This window comes from Arachis hypogaea, chromosome 3 (genome assembly GCF_003086295.3).
Source record: "Arachis hypogaea cultivar Tifrunner chromosome 3, arahy.Tifrunner.gnm2.J5K5, whole genome shotgun sequence".
NCBI lineage: Eukaryota > Viridiplantae > Streptophyta > Magnoliopsida > Fabales > Fabaceae > Arachis > Arachis hypogaea.
Genome location: NC_092038.1, coordinates 461,283 through 474,610, shown reverse-complemented (window position 1 = coordinate 474,610; position 13,328 = coordinate 461,283). Strand labels below are relative to the sequence as shown.

The following is a 13,328-nucleotide window of genomic DNA, read 5'->3' as shown; positions in this document are numbered from 1 at the left end:
GGGGGGGGGGGGGTTCCTAATGTGTGATGAGTCACAAGTGACACATGTTGAAAATGAAAGGCTGATATATATAATGGTGTGGGGGTTCCCTTCACAAGACATGCATCAGGCACCATAATTAATTATTAAGAAAAGTAGATAAAAGGGGCACCCAAATAAATAAGACAGTAAACAATAATATTAATAATAATGATGAAAGAAATAGAAAATAGAAAATGCTAGCTGTAAACAATGGTGCAAAGCAAAGAGCAAAGGATTAGAAGAAAGGAACGGCTAATTTTGGAGGTTTTTGGAGAGAGAGTGTTATGGATATGACCCAAAACTACAGCACAAGTAGCCGTTTGAAGAATGAAAGCAACATCTGTGGGACTGTGTTTAAGTCTATCTGTCTAACAATGACATCCTCCAAACCCCCATAATAATTATTATTTTGGATATAATCGGAATTAACATTTCATGAGAATTTCAGTTGTTTTTTGTTGTTAAATAAATGTGACTAAAATATTTTTGAACCTTGCTTAAGGTTTGATTTTTGTGCATTATGATGAGTCAGCGTCCAGTCATTGTAGATGGGTTGGAACTTCATTATTAGTTAACAACAAATTAAAGAAAAATGTATTAGCTCAAATGAAATGTTGTTGTTTCTGGTTTTCTGCTAAAGCTTAGCTTGCAATAAGATTCAGGCTTATAAAATTGACTTATCCATTGATATGCTTAAGAAAAGAAGAGCAGAAATCGGAGAAGTAGCAAGCCAGATTGCCATTAAAACCAGTATTATATACATATATTCAAAGGGGTCATCGATTGTTATTTGGTCATTGTAACCGCGAATCAAGAATGGGGAGCATCTATAAGCATGACATTTTCCGCACTAGTGCCTTTCACCACAATTATTGATCAACACCATGCATTGTTCTTTAACAAAATTGGAATAATCAACCATCAATCTCACTAAGTGAATATTCTTCAAACAAATTTATCTCATGTCGTTTCACAAAATTCAAATAAATAAATTTACTTATATGAATCTTACACACTCAATCTGAGCCATGAAATTGTATACGCCTTATTTTCTGAGCTTTTTAGTCTTTTTTTTTGTTTTCTGGGCTTTCTGAGCTTCTCTGACATCCATTTATGGGCCAATGATAGAGAATTAGAGAGGAGGCTAGCCTTAAGTTGTTTGCAGTTTAGTAGCCCGCTACATTTTTTTTACTGAAGAAAGCCCATTATATCATAACAAAATATGTGATTACGTTTATATATTTATATAATTTTTTAAGTAAATTTTAAAAATTAGTTATTTATATTAATATAAAAATACATGAAAAACTCTTTTACATTCACAGTGAATAAAAATTAAATTCTAATAATATTGTGAATTCTTGAATGGTAGGAATTTTGAAACAATAATTTTGAGCATGGAGGATATATTGTAATATTTAGCAAACACAAATTTAAAAATTTTGATATACGGTACCGAATTTTATACAAATTTTTTAATTATTTTTTGTTATTTTTTTTATTATATAAATTTATGTATAATAGGTAACTAGTGAATAGTTCTTTTTTAAAAATTTTATCAATATATATCGAAAAAATATAGAATTTTTTTTCAATAATTTTTTTATATAAAAATTACATAGTACTCCATAGTACTCTATAAAATTATAAGATATCAATATTTTATAGTATATTTTATAAAGAAATTGTTACATATCTTTTAATTAAGCTAAATTCTTTTAAAAGTTTTAAAATTTTAAAAATAATTTATAAATTATAATTATTTCAAAAATAGTAATACTCTTATAGAATATAAAATACAACTCTCAAAATAAAATTATAGTTAAAATAAATTATCATTAAAAAAGTAAGATAAATTTTTTTCTTAACCATATAAGTTTAGAGAAAACTTAGTATTTTTTACAAAACGATATAATTATTAAAATAAAATAATATAAATAATTATATTCATAGAAATAAATATATAAAAATTAATTTAAAAATATAAGAACTTAAGTGTATGATATAAAATTGATTAAATAAAAATATTAATAAAAAATAATTAAAAATTAAATCTATACCATTATTAAAAATAATTACATATAGAATCACTAAATATTTTTTATTTTATAAATCACATTCACATATTTTAAAGACATGGTTACTGTGTTAGAGATAGAGCTTTGTTGGTTGTTGGGCCACGTGTCATTCCCATTGCGTGCTCCTGGAAACTGTGATATTAGAAAGAACCGAAACCATAGAATAAAAAAAAAAAGATGCAGTAACAATCTTAGCGGTACTGAAAACGCAAATGGTTTCGGTTCTAACACCTTCTTCTTCCTCTGTTTGTCTTCTCTATCGCAGTCCCCCAAGGTACGGCGACGTTCGATGCTCCTCCAGCGTGCAGGAGATACAGAAGCCTCCCGGAGAAGGGCTCAGCTCGGATCTCCGGGCATCGGAGCCGTTGCCTCCGTTAAAGGTAGCGAAGAGGGTTGTTCTGGTGAGGCACGGGCAGAGCACGTGGAATGCAGAGGGGAGGATCCAAGGGAGCTCTAACTTCTCTGTGCTCACCAAAAAGGGCGAGTCTCAGGCCGAGACTTCCCGCCAGATGCTCATTGATGACAACTTCGACGCTTGCTTTGCAAGGTATCACTTAGTTACGGTTACGGATTCCTTCAATTTGTTAGAGGTTAGTTCAGATTCTGTACTTAGTTCATATAGTTATTACTAGCCACTGAAGTAGTGGTTGATTCCTGACAAAGTTGTATGTATATAAATATAGTGAAGTCGACTTTTGAGCATTGAATTTTTTTATAGGTGATCTCTGAGTAAACTTAAGATTTGTTTTTTGGTCCTCAATTTTTTCAGCTCACTTGATATTAGATGTATTTCTCAACATGAACTGTGAACAATTTAGCGATCGTCATTTGCTTGAGAGCTGTGATAAAAGGTTTAGAGTGGTTTTTCGTTTTTGTAGTCCTTTGGAACGGTCCAAGAGAACAGCGGAGATCATTTGGGGAGGACGTAAAGAACCAATAATTCCAGAGTATGAATTGAGGGAGATTGACTTGTACTCATTTCAAGTATGGTTTAGAATAATGTAATTTAGTCATGAAAAACATATTCAATTTTTCATTATCTGATTGTTATTTAGTCCATTGTAGATTGATCTAGGTCAGCTTGTGTTGTTATTGTGATTTAGGGTCTGTTGAAGAATGAGGGGAAAGAGAGATATGGTTCTGCTTATCGTCAATGGCAGCTGGATGCTGCGAATTTCATCATCGATGGTCATTATCCGGTGAGAGAGCTATGGGAACGTGCTAGGAACTGCTGGACTAAAATCTTAGCACATGATAGCAGGTCTGTTCTTGTGGTTGCTCACAATGCCGTTAATCAGGCTCTTGTTGCTACAGCAATTGGTACCTGTTTTTCTCCTTCTAAGAAAATTCTGATGATGGAAAAAAAAGGAATCTTATCAACTGGAACATTATTCTCACCTTTTCTCTTTTGTTCCAAACGATTAGGTTTAGGGGTGGAGTATTTTAGATGTTTACTTCAGAGCAATTGTGGTGTAAGTGTGCTGGATTTCATTCCTAGGCCTGAGGGCGGATCTCCGGACATTTGCCTCGATCGCTTAAATCAGGTATGTCCGAGTCTTGACTGGCTTTGGACCTTTGGTTGTGGTTGTGGTTGTGGTTCTGGGTTGTGACAAAGCTTTAAATTAGAGAAAATGTGAATTTCTTCACATTTGAGATTGTATTTAGGATTGTTATCAAACTATTTTATTAATGCAGACCCCTGGTTCACCAGTGGCTGGTGGAAAATCTGGAGGCAGAGATACAAATAAGCGGATCATACTTGTTTGTAATGGATCTACACAGGGAAATACGGAGGTATAAACCATAGGCTAAAATTTATCTTGATAGAGGTAGCTGGCCAAATGTTATCAGTGAATATCCCAAAACTTTGATTTTTGTATTTGTTCCAATTTCTATGAAAGCTGCAGGTGATATGCAGAGGAATAAACTTTAAAACTTTGCAATAAACTTTATTTTAAGTACGTTTTTCATGTCAAGTTTTGTAACAAACTAGCTTATTTTGAACAGAATGATTTTCCTTTTGCTGGTGATCATCCAATGAACATGCTTGGTGTTATACAGGTACTATATTTAATCATCAGAACTAGGTGTTAGAAAGTTATTTGTCTGACCTTTCAAATATTTAACAGTCCCAGAAATCTGCAGAGCTACTTCTTGATTTGAAAGTGAGTTCCATAATTAGTAGTCCTAACAAGGCTTGTTTTGAGACTGCCATGACCATCTCCAAGGTATGCTACGGTTATTTCCTGTTTCATCAACCATATGCCTATTTCCTGTTTAAATTGATTTATTGAAAGTATATATATCTACTAATGAACCAACTTAGTTATAATATGTGTATTGCATTGCATTCCTGAACTAGTCGATTTCGATTTCCATTATTAATTCGTTTGATATAACTTTAGGTACAAGAAGCTGCAGATTGCTTGGGTGCAGACTGTGTGCCACGCTATGTTGAGTTGAAGCAAATCGGTAGCCTAGATGTTGAAACAATCTTTCAGCAATCCAAAATGGTAAGCAACAAAAACCTCACCAAAATAGCAAGTGTTTGAACTAGCAAAGTATTTTACCAAATGTATGGTACTGATGGTTGCTTCTAATCTTGATGTACATAATTAATAACTATGCTTCATTATCGGTATGTTCTGTCTAAACTCTAAAGTTTTCCTTTATTGCAGGATCTATCCAACTTTCCCCCAATTCAGCCTGGATGGTTAAATAGGATTGATGATGGGTTGAGAACAACATTATGGGATCAATCTGAAAAGGCATGGCAATCCCTGTTAGATGAAATATCCGATGAATCGAGCGAAGGAGTCTTGGTCGCGGTTGCTCATCCAGCAATCCACATAGCACTAATGGGGCACTGCCTTAACTTGACCAAGGAATGGTTAGGGTCATTTCATCTTGACGAAGGGAGTGTTAGTGTCCTTGACTTTCCTGATGGCCCTAAAGGAAGAGGTGTCATAAGGTGCATAAATTATACTGCACATTTGGGGAGATGGTCCATCCCTATTACAAGATCAACAGAGGATGGTGAAGAGTTTTAACTGTATACTATTGCAAATGCATCATTCCATTTATCAAGCTGAAGTGACCCCATGTCCCCAGCATCCAAATTTTCAAGCATTAAAGATGGTTAAATATTCAAAATAATGTAAAGACTCTTCATCATCTCTGAACAGGAAATAATATTTAAGCCCTTGGATGATTTTGTATGTAATTAAAGAAGTAGATATATGAGATATGTGATTGATAAAATAAAAAATATTTAATGATTTTATATGTAATTATTTTTAATAATGTGATAGGTTTAAGTTTTAATTATTTTTTTATTGATATTTTTATTTAATCAATTTTATATCATACACTCAAGTCTTTATATTTTTTAAATTAATTTCTATATACTTATTTCTATGAATATAATTACTTACGTTATTTTGTTTTAATAATCATATTGTCTACTTAGACATTCTTTTCTTGTAAAAAAAACTGTTTCCATGTTAATACGTATCACTTCAAGATGGCTGTGTCATCTATTTTATACTTATTGTAAGTTTTAGTTTCCAATAAAAACATAAGATATGCACTATTTTATAAAAAGAAAATTGATTGATTAAAAATAGTACATATGTTTTGAATAAAAAGAATATCATATCTGAGTTTTTTTCTGCAAAATATTAGTACAAAAGTTTGCACGATGAGTGCTCAGTGTTCCAGGTCAAAACAAACTGCTATTTTGTTTTTTGTGCTGAAAACAAACAGCTGTTGGATTAAATCCAGAAACTTGAAAAGGAGCTCAAAATAAAAAATGAAAAAGTAGGTTTAGTGATTGCGTCAATTGAGCTCCTTTACATCCCCATACAATAAAATTATGGGCGCCAATAAAAATTTGCATAATGACTTGAAATCTGCAAAGATACTAAGCATTAACAAGGTGACACATATAATCCCATAGTTGAAGTCTTGAAGAACTTTATGGCACTGTTTTCCCCCTTTCATTTTAAGATATGATATTGTTGCTCTTTTATGGTGGAATAGTTATATTAGCAATTCCATGCACTCTTTTAATTAAAGCAAAGCTGATAAGGCATCTGACCATCTTATCCACTAGCTCTTCATCTGTTTATCATGTACTATACACAGTGCTACAGCAATTAGATGGTGAATTTTCTTACCAGCATGAATCTTCAATTAATTAAATTTCTAATAATAAGGTTTGGACTTTGGATAATAGTGGTAGCCTTAGGATTTACTAACCAACCATTTATATGAAATAATGGAATTATTTGCCATTGATGCTGCATGTGAGTGTGGCAGAGTAGACATGATGCGCAAATTGCGCATCTTCTATTATTATTATTAGACGTGAAACATCTTCATTTACTTACGGTACAATTGTTCTTTCAATTTTAACTGGTAAACTTAGAATTTCAGAGGAATTCACTTCAACTATATATATGGTTGGGAAGTTCACACAAACTCAGAAAAAAAAAATCAATGATCAAGTATGTCTATCATTTGATCTATCCCATCACACGGAACTGGTTGTTGAACTTGCCGACATTGTCAGCTTCTTATTACATGTAGATTTTTTTATTTCTTTTTGTGCTGACACAAGAATTTGTAGAAGATATATCAATTCAAACTCAAAATTAAAATTTTCCCTCTAATGCTGAAATTGGACTCTTCAACAAACTTCCAAGAAGCCATGCCAAATCTCATGTCATAGTTTTAAAGATTATGTTTCTTAAATTTTCATATTTATAGATTATCCTAGTACAATGTTAGTGCATATAGCAGTTTTCTACTCGTCTTTGTAAGAAATTGAATTAGAAGACGAAGTAGTGGTGGAAATTCAGGTGCAGTCGACTTCACGTGAAATTGATATTTGAGAGTTGTTAGATGATTTAACTGATTTGACTAAATTTTCATCAAACAGTTCTGAGATATCAACTTCACATGAAGTAGACTTCAGTTGAATTTTTACCCCCAAGCAGTCGTTGTATTGTACATGCTATGCCGTGTGCTTTTGCTTTTAGTTATTTGTAAAGTTTTTTAATTCAAACTTATTTAAATTCTATGAGTTTATTTGAATTTTTTAGTTTAACAATTTAGTAATTACAGTTAAGAAAATACATATAAAGAAAATAGAAAATATTAGTACAATAAATAAAATAGAAAAAAATTAGTTTAAGAGATTCAGGTCAATTGACTTTATATATATAATTTTTGTATTACCATATATCTTTACTCTATCTATTCCTTTGTCTGGACTTAATATTTTAGGAAAAGAAAATTTAAAAGACAAAAAGAAATTATTTGTCACTCCTTAGTTGGCTATAAGGTCAAAAGCCTTATGTATATCCATAAATAATGAATTCAGCAAAATCTCTTGTCAGAATCACCAATTGCAAGCAGGATTAGAATAATGTAATTGTCAAATAGCCATATGTGTCCATATGCAAACAAACATGCATTAAACTTAATAAAAATAAATAATCAAAAGAAATTGCTCTGGCTTCTTTTGTTCACCCACATCCATTTAATTTAATTGCTTATTTATTAATCACATGTTTTCTCTCTGAGAAATCATATTCATAAGCTGTTGGCTATAGTATCCAAATTATGTCGGTAATATCCTTCTGACAAGCGTATAATAGAAGAATGAAATCAAGAAAAAACTTAGCAGTTAGCATTATTATTGACACAGCACAAATAAAGAGTTAGTTTCCTTCAAGTTTTACTTTTATATATTCCATATACACTCATGATTAGACAAAAATGATTGGTATATATGATCGGTAAGAAATCTTATATTCTAAAAGGATGAGAGTTTGGTTTTAATTATTAGTAGTAGTATGTGAGTTATTCTGGTAAATAACAGGCAAATATATTTATAAAAGTTTTATGTAGTAATTGTTTTGGGATAAAAGTATGTATAAAGATTTTGAAAGTATAGCTTTACCCTAATAATAAAATTGCCAACCTATTATTTATATAGATGATATTATATTTACAAATTTTTTTAATCAAATTTAATTAAGTTGGTATAAGTTTAAAAAAAAGTGTGTATATATTATCATTTTTTTGTATTTTTTTAACACATAAATTTTTATTGGAGAATACACAAATTTATTGACCTAATATATAAATTTTTGCATAAAGTATAAATTTATTAATATAGTATAGAAATTTTTATACATAACACTCAAATTTTTGCATATAACACATAATTTTTTGTTACGAATGTGATTTGTTAGTCAGGTGAGTCAATACTTTATTTGGACATATGATTCTTTAAAAATTTTTGTACTGCGCATACAAAAATTTATGTGTTGTGCTTAAAAAATTTTTATACTGTGCACCCGAATTTTTTGTATGTATTTTATTGGTTGAATTGTGAATATTCATGTGTTGAATATGTAATTTTTTAAAAATTTTGTTCTGTGCACTAAAATTTTTGTATTGTATAATAAATTTTTTGTATTGTACATTAAAATTTTTATACTGTTCTTATTTTTTTAGTTGGATATAAATGTGTTTGGATACAGTTCAACTAGGTATCCTTTAAAAGTTGTACAATATTCAGCCTTTTATTACAATAATTTTAAAAAAATAAAACAAACATATCTAAAAATTTTAAATAGATTTAGTGTCTTTTTAAAATTAAATACACATTCAAAATACAAACTAAATAAAACTGAAATTTAAAATTTAAATTTAAATTTTAAATTTCTATTTTAAATTTAATATACTTAATTATTAATATATTATAATTACAATTTAAATACACATCCGAAAATCAAATTAGTTATAATTCAAAATTTTGAATTTAAAATTTTAAAATAAATCTTAAACCGTTTTAAAATTTTGGATGTGTTTCAAACATATTTTGTATATAAGTCAATAATTCTAGATGTGTAATAAATGAAAAATAACCAATATTTACAAACATACATTTTAATAATTTTAAAAGCATTAATGTTCAAATAAGTAACGATAAAATTCAACAAATAATAAAAAAATGAGAAATATTAGATGAATTTTATCGAATAAGATATAAAAAAAATTAATTTTATATTTAATGTTTAAATTTAAATTTTTGATTTATGATTTTGGATGTGTTTTAGAAATATTTTTTGTATCACTTAATAATTTTAGATGTGTTACAATTGAAAACAAAATCGAATTTTTACAAACAAGCATTTTAATACTTTTAAAAGCATTAATATTAAAATAAGTAACGAAAAAATCTAAGTATTAAAAAAAGAGAAATATTAGATGAGTTTTTCTCGAATAAGATATAAAAAATTAATTTTATTTTTAATGTTTAAATTTAAATTTTAGATTTATAATTTTTGATGTGTTTTAAAAATATTTTATGTATAATTTAATAATTTTAGATGTGTTACAATTGAAAAAAATTAATTTTTACGAACATACATTTTAATAATTTTAAAAGCGTTAATATTCAAATAAGCAATGAAAAAATTCAAAAAAAAATAAAAGAAAGAAAGAAAGAAAGAAAAAAATAAAGAAGAAGAAAAGAATACTGATATATACACTGATTATTTATTATTTAATTCAAATATTAATATAATCTTATTAAAATAATGATGAATGAGTTTTGAGTTAGTATGTAAGTCACTCGAAATAGAAACAAAATAGCACGACTCATCTAATAATAATAATAATAATAATAATAATAATAATAAAATGTTAAATATGAAATAATAAATTTACCTGTAGAGAAATAATACTCTTCTATGAAAATTTTTGTAAAGAAGAGAGAAGAAAAAAAAAGAACGTACACGAGAGAGGGGAAGAGGACGTGCAAATAAATAAAAAACTAATAAAATAACTATTTTATGAAGTAGGTAGGAAGTTAGAGAAATTCTGGTATTTAAAATTTAAATTAATTTTAATTACAACATGTTTAGCTACAAATTAGGAATATCTTTTAACTAAAATTTATTTAAATAATATTATTTAAATTTAAAGGCTGAATAAAGGCTGAATTTTAAAGGACACATAGCATTTTCCGTTTGGATATGTGGTTTCATTAAAAAATTCTGTGCTATGGCGAATCAAAAATTTTATGTACTAATTTTTTGAATATATATAGAAAAAAAATGATAATAATAGAGGATGAGAAAGAAAAAATAAAAGAAAAAAAATTAAATAAAAGACGTTGAAGAAGAATAAAATGACGAAAATAATACGTTGAAGAATAATAATAAGAGAAAAGAAGAAACATGCTATGACTTAGTTAAATAAATTTTGAAAAAAAAAACTTTAACGCGTAGCTTTATTGAATTTATATATACTTCAATGGAAAAAGCAGGCATGATATATAGACAGGTAGATTAATAATAGTATAGCTAGTTTCATGTACTGTGGATATTGTTAGCCACCTGCGACCGAAACCTTCGTCTCATAAATTAAAAGAATGTGGTCCATATAGCAATAGTGGTGACATTAAATACTATGCATATTTATAATCTAAGTTCATTTAAATGGAATATTAATACTGAATTCATTGGTAGTCGTCTAGGATTGTTAGTTACATTAATTCAACAACCATAAATATCAAAATAAACACGAAACTGGATTATTCAGTCTTTTACTTCTCTACCCATCTCAAAATTACTTCCACAATTACTTGTGGTTTTCAAATTTTCGTAGTAATTAAATATATTGGCCAATTTGATCATTTTAGTGTCAAATTTGTCTAACTTTTTTTAAGATAAACTTTTAATTTTTTTTTAATAAATTAGACACTAAAATATATTAGCATACATTTGGTTTGGGAACAAGAGCTAAGGATATGAACACCGTTTTATTTGAAGTAGTTTGAATTGAACAACATAGGTCCCTTATTAAAAACAAAAGAATTAATAAAAAGTAGAAAAAGAAAGAAAAGATTAATTATTATTGATTGTGAAGATGATCTATCTATCTAGCTGGCTGGCTGGTCCAACATGTGATATTTCACATTCTCGCGGTAGTACCAAGCTTCCTTCAACTTTCATCAACAAATGAAATTGGAAAAAGGATTCTAAAACTCTCATGGCCACATCAAAAAAGAATTTAACCAACCTTTTTTTTTCTCTTTCAGTAAAAGATAATATGCTCCCAGTTTTTGTTGTGGAGAATTTCTTGGGTATTACATAAGGCCAAGACACAAAGAGTTTCACTTTTCAGTTGGATTCCATTCTACCCTTTTGAATTGTCACCCTCACCTTCCGTTTCAATTCTAATCCATTAGAACTATAAGTTTTGTTCTCTACACCAATAGGATGGAAAATAAGAAGGAAAAAAAAAACATTCAAAAGATGAATAAATTAAAGTGAAGGGACTACTGGGGTCTATATCATACAAATTAAAGTTGTTTTTGTAACGGTATAAATTTATGTGACATTACAATTAGGGTAAATTATCACATAACTATTTAATTTCTTGACTTTTCATATTGATATTATAAGAGATGAAAACTTAGGTGAAGTCGACTTCACGTGAAGTTGATGAAAATTTAGTCAAATAAGGAAAATTATCTAACGGCTCTCAGGATCAACTTCACGTGAAGTTGACTTCACCTGAATTTCTACCGTTATAAGATAGGTTAATATGATATATATAATTAAAATTTTAAGATCATAGTACGTTAAGTTAATCGTGCATGATAGATGTATTTGATGTGATTGCGGTTTAGGTCCCAGTCCCTACCATGAATCTTTAGTCTCTATCGATAATATATTAGTTGCTAGCTAGTTGCACCACCACGAACTTTCGTAATATGAAAAGGGTGAAGGAATGAATTCATGGTTTATTGATGAAGTGAAAAACATATACATGTGTTTGCATTGCCATCAGCTTCAGCTATTAGCTTAGCTTGGTTCACAAGCTGCTGATGAAATTATGAAATTGATTATGCATGGTTTTTTGTTTTTATTAATTTAATTTGAGAGAAACATGTTACTACTTGGGAAGGAATAAGGAATCTAATTTATTCCACTTTGTCTGGGGAAAGTTAAAAACTGTCAATTATATTGAAATGAAATGAAAAGAAAAGTTGTTAGCATATGCCTTCTTTTACACTCCAGGAAGTTTCACAAGCACCATGCATTCATATTCACTTTTTTTTTTATTTATATATATGTGGTTTTTCTTTTTTTCTTAAAATAAAAAAAAATCAATTTTCTTGTGCATAGGAGCACCGACTAATTTCAATTTTCAACCTCAATAGTGCAAATATAATTAAAACATAAGCACACAATATTATTAGCCACTTGTTTCTTGTATTTACCCCTCCTCGCTCTGTCTCTAATAATTTTGGTTAGTGTGATTATTGGTACTAGATGCAGTTACGTTTAGCATAAGCAAGGGTGAGAAATGAATAATGAGGAAGGAGCATGCATGCCCCATGAACTGGACCATAAGTCCTTAGTTTATGGGGTCCATGACCTAAACAATATGCCCTCATACACTGCTTTGTACCTCAAAAAGAGAAAGCATTCAATCAATAATAATAACGATAACACCTTGTGTGCTGCTCTTTCATCCCTATCTTGTCTCTCTGGATTATTTTTTATTTTTTCCCTCTAATTAATTAAACTACACAGCTTAATTACATACATACCAGTCCTCTCTAACAAAAAGGATTGTTAAGTAAGATTAGGAGTGGCATCGGTCGGGTAGGGGCAGGTTTTTTCTCTATTCGACTTTTTGTATAAAATCCGTGCCACTTTTATTTGCGAATAGTAAAATGTTAAACTTTAATTTGTTTCTGCGAGTACCCGTCCCGCTTCTATTCGATTCTATAATTATAAAAATTCAATAAATAAAATTAAATTTTAAAATTTATATAATTATCATCACATACATAACATAAATTAAAGTAAAAATTTAAATATGTGATATAATATTATTAATCATTTACTAATTATTTTACATATATTAAACATATTCTATATTAAAATTATATATATTATATATATAGTGAGCGGATATTATCTAAATTCGACCCCGTTCCGACACCCCCAAAAATCCGTCCTACTAAAAATTTGTCCCAAACAGATAAAAACAGATAAATACATACGTATCTGCGAGTTCGAATGGTATAACTATCCCTAAGTAAGATTTTATAGACGTGATGAAATTTCATTATTACTTAATTAATTCAGTCTTGCCAATAAAATTGTCTAGTACTCAACTTTTATTTATGCG

At 29.0% G+C, this 13,328-nt stretch overlaps 1 protein-coding gene across 1 annotated transcript; it reads left to right on the top strand.

Moving 5' to 3' along the window:
• The first annotated feature begins 2,071 nt into the window (after positions 1 to 2,071).
• LOC112784853 (probable 2-carboxy-D-arabinitol-1-phosphatase) lies at positions 2,072 to 5,389 on the top strand. Its single transcript, XM_025828187.3, has 9 exons — positions 2,072 to 2,646; positions 2,978 to 3,083; positions 3,203 to 3,419; positions 3,525 to 3,643; positions 3,795 to 3,893; positions 4,107 to 4,160; positions 4,229 to 4,327; positions 4,505 to 4,612; positions 4,778 to 5,389. Exons 1-9 carry the CDS (start codon positions 2,312 to 2,314, stop codon positions 5,147 to 5,149), a joined length of 1,509 nt encoding a protein of 502 aa, XP_025683972.1. The 5' UTR covers positions 2,072 to 2,311; the 3' UTR covers positions 5,150 to 5,389.
• The last annotated feature ends 7,939 nt before the right edge of the window (positions 5,390 to 13,328 follow it).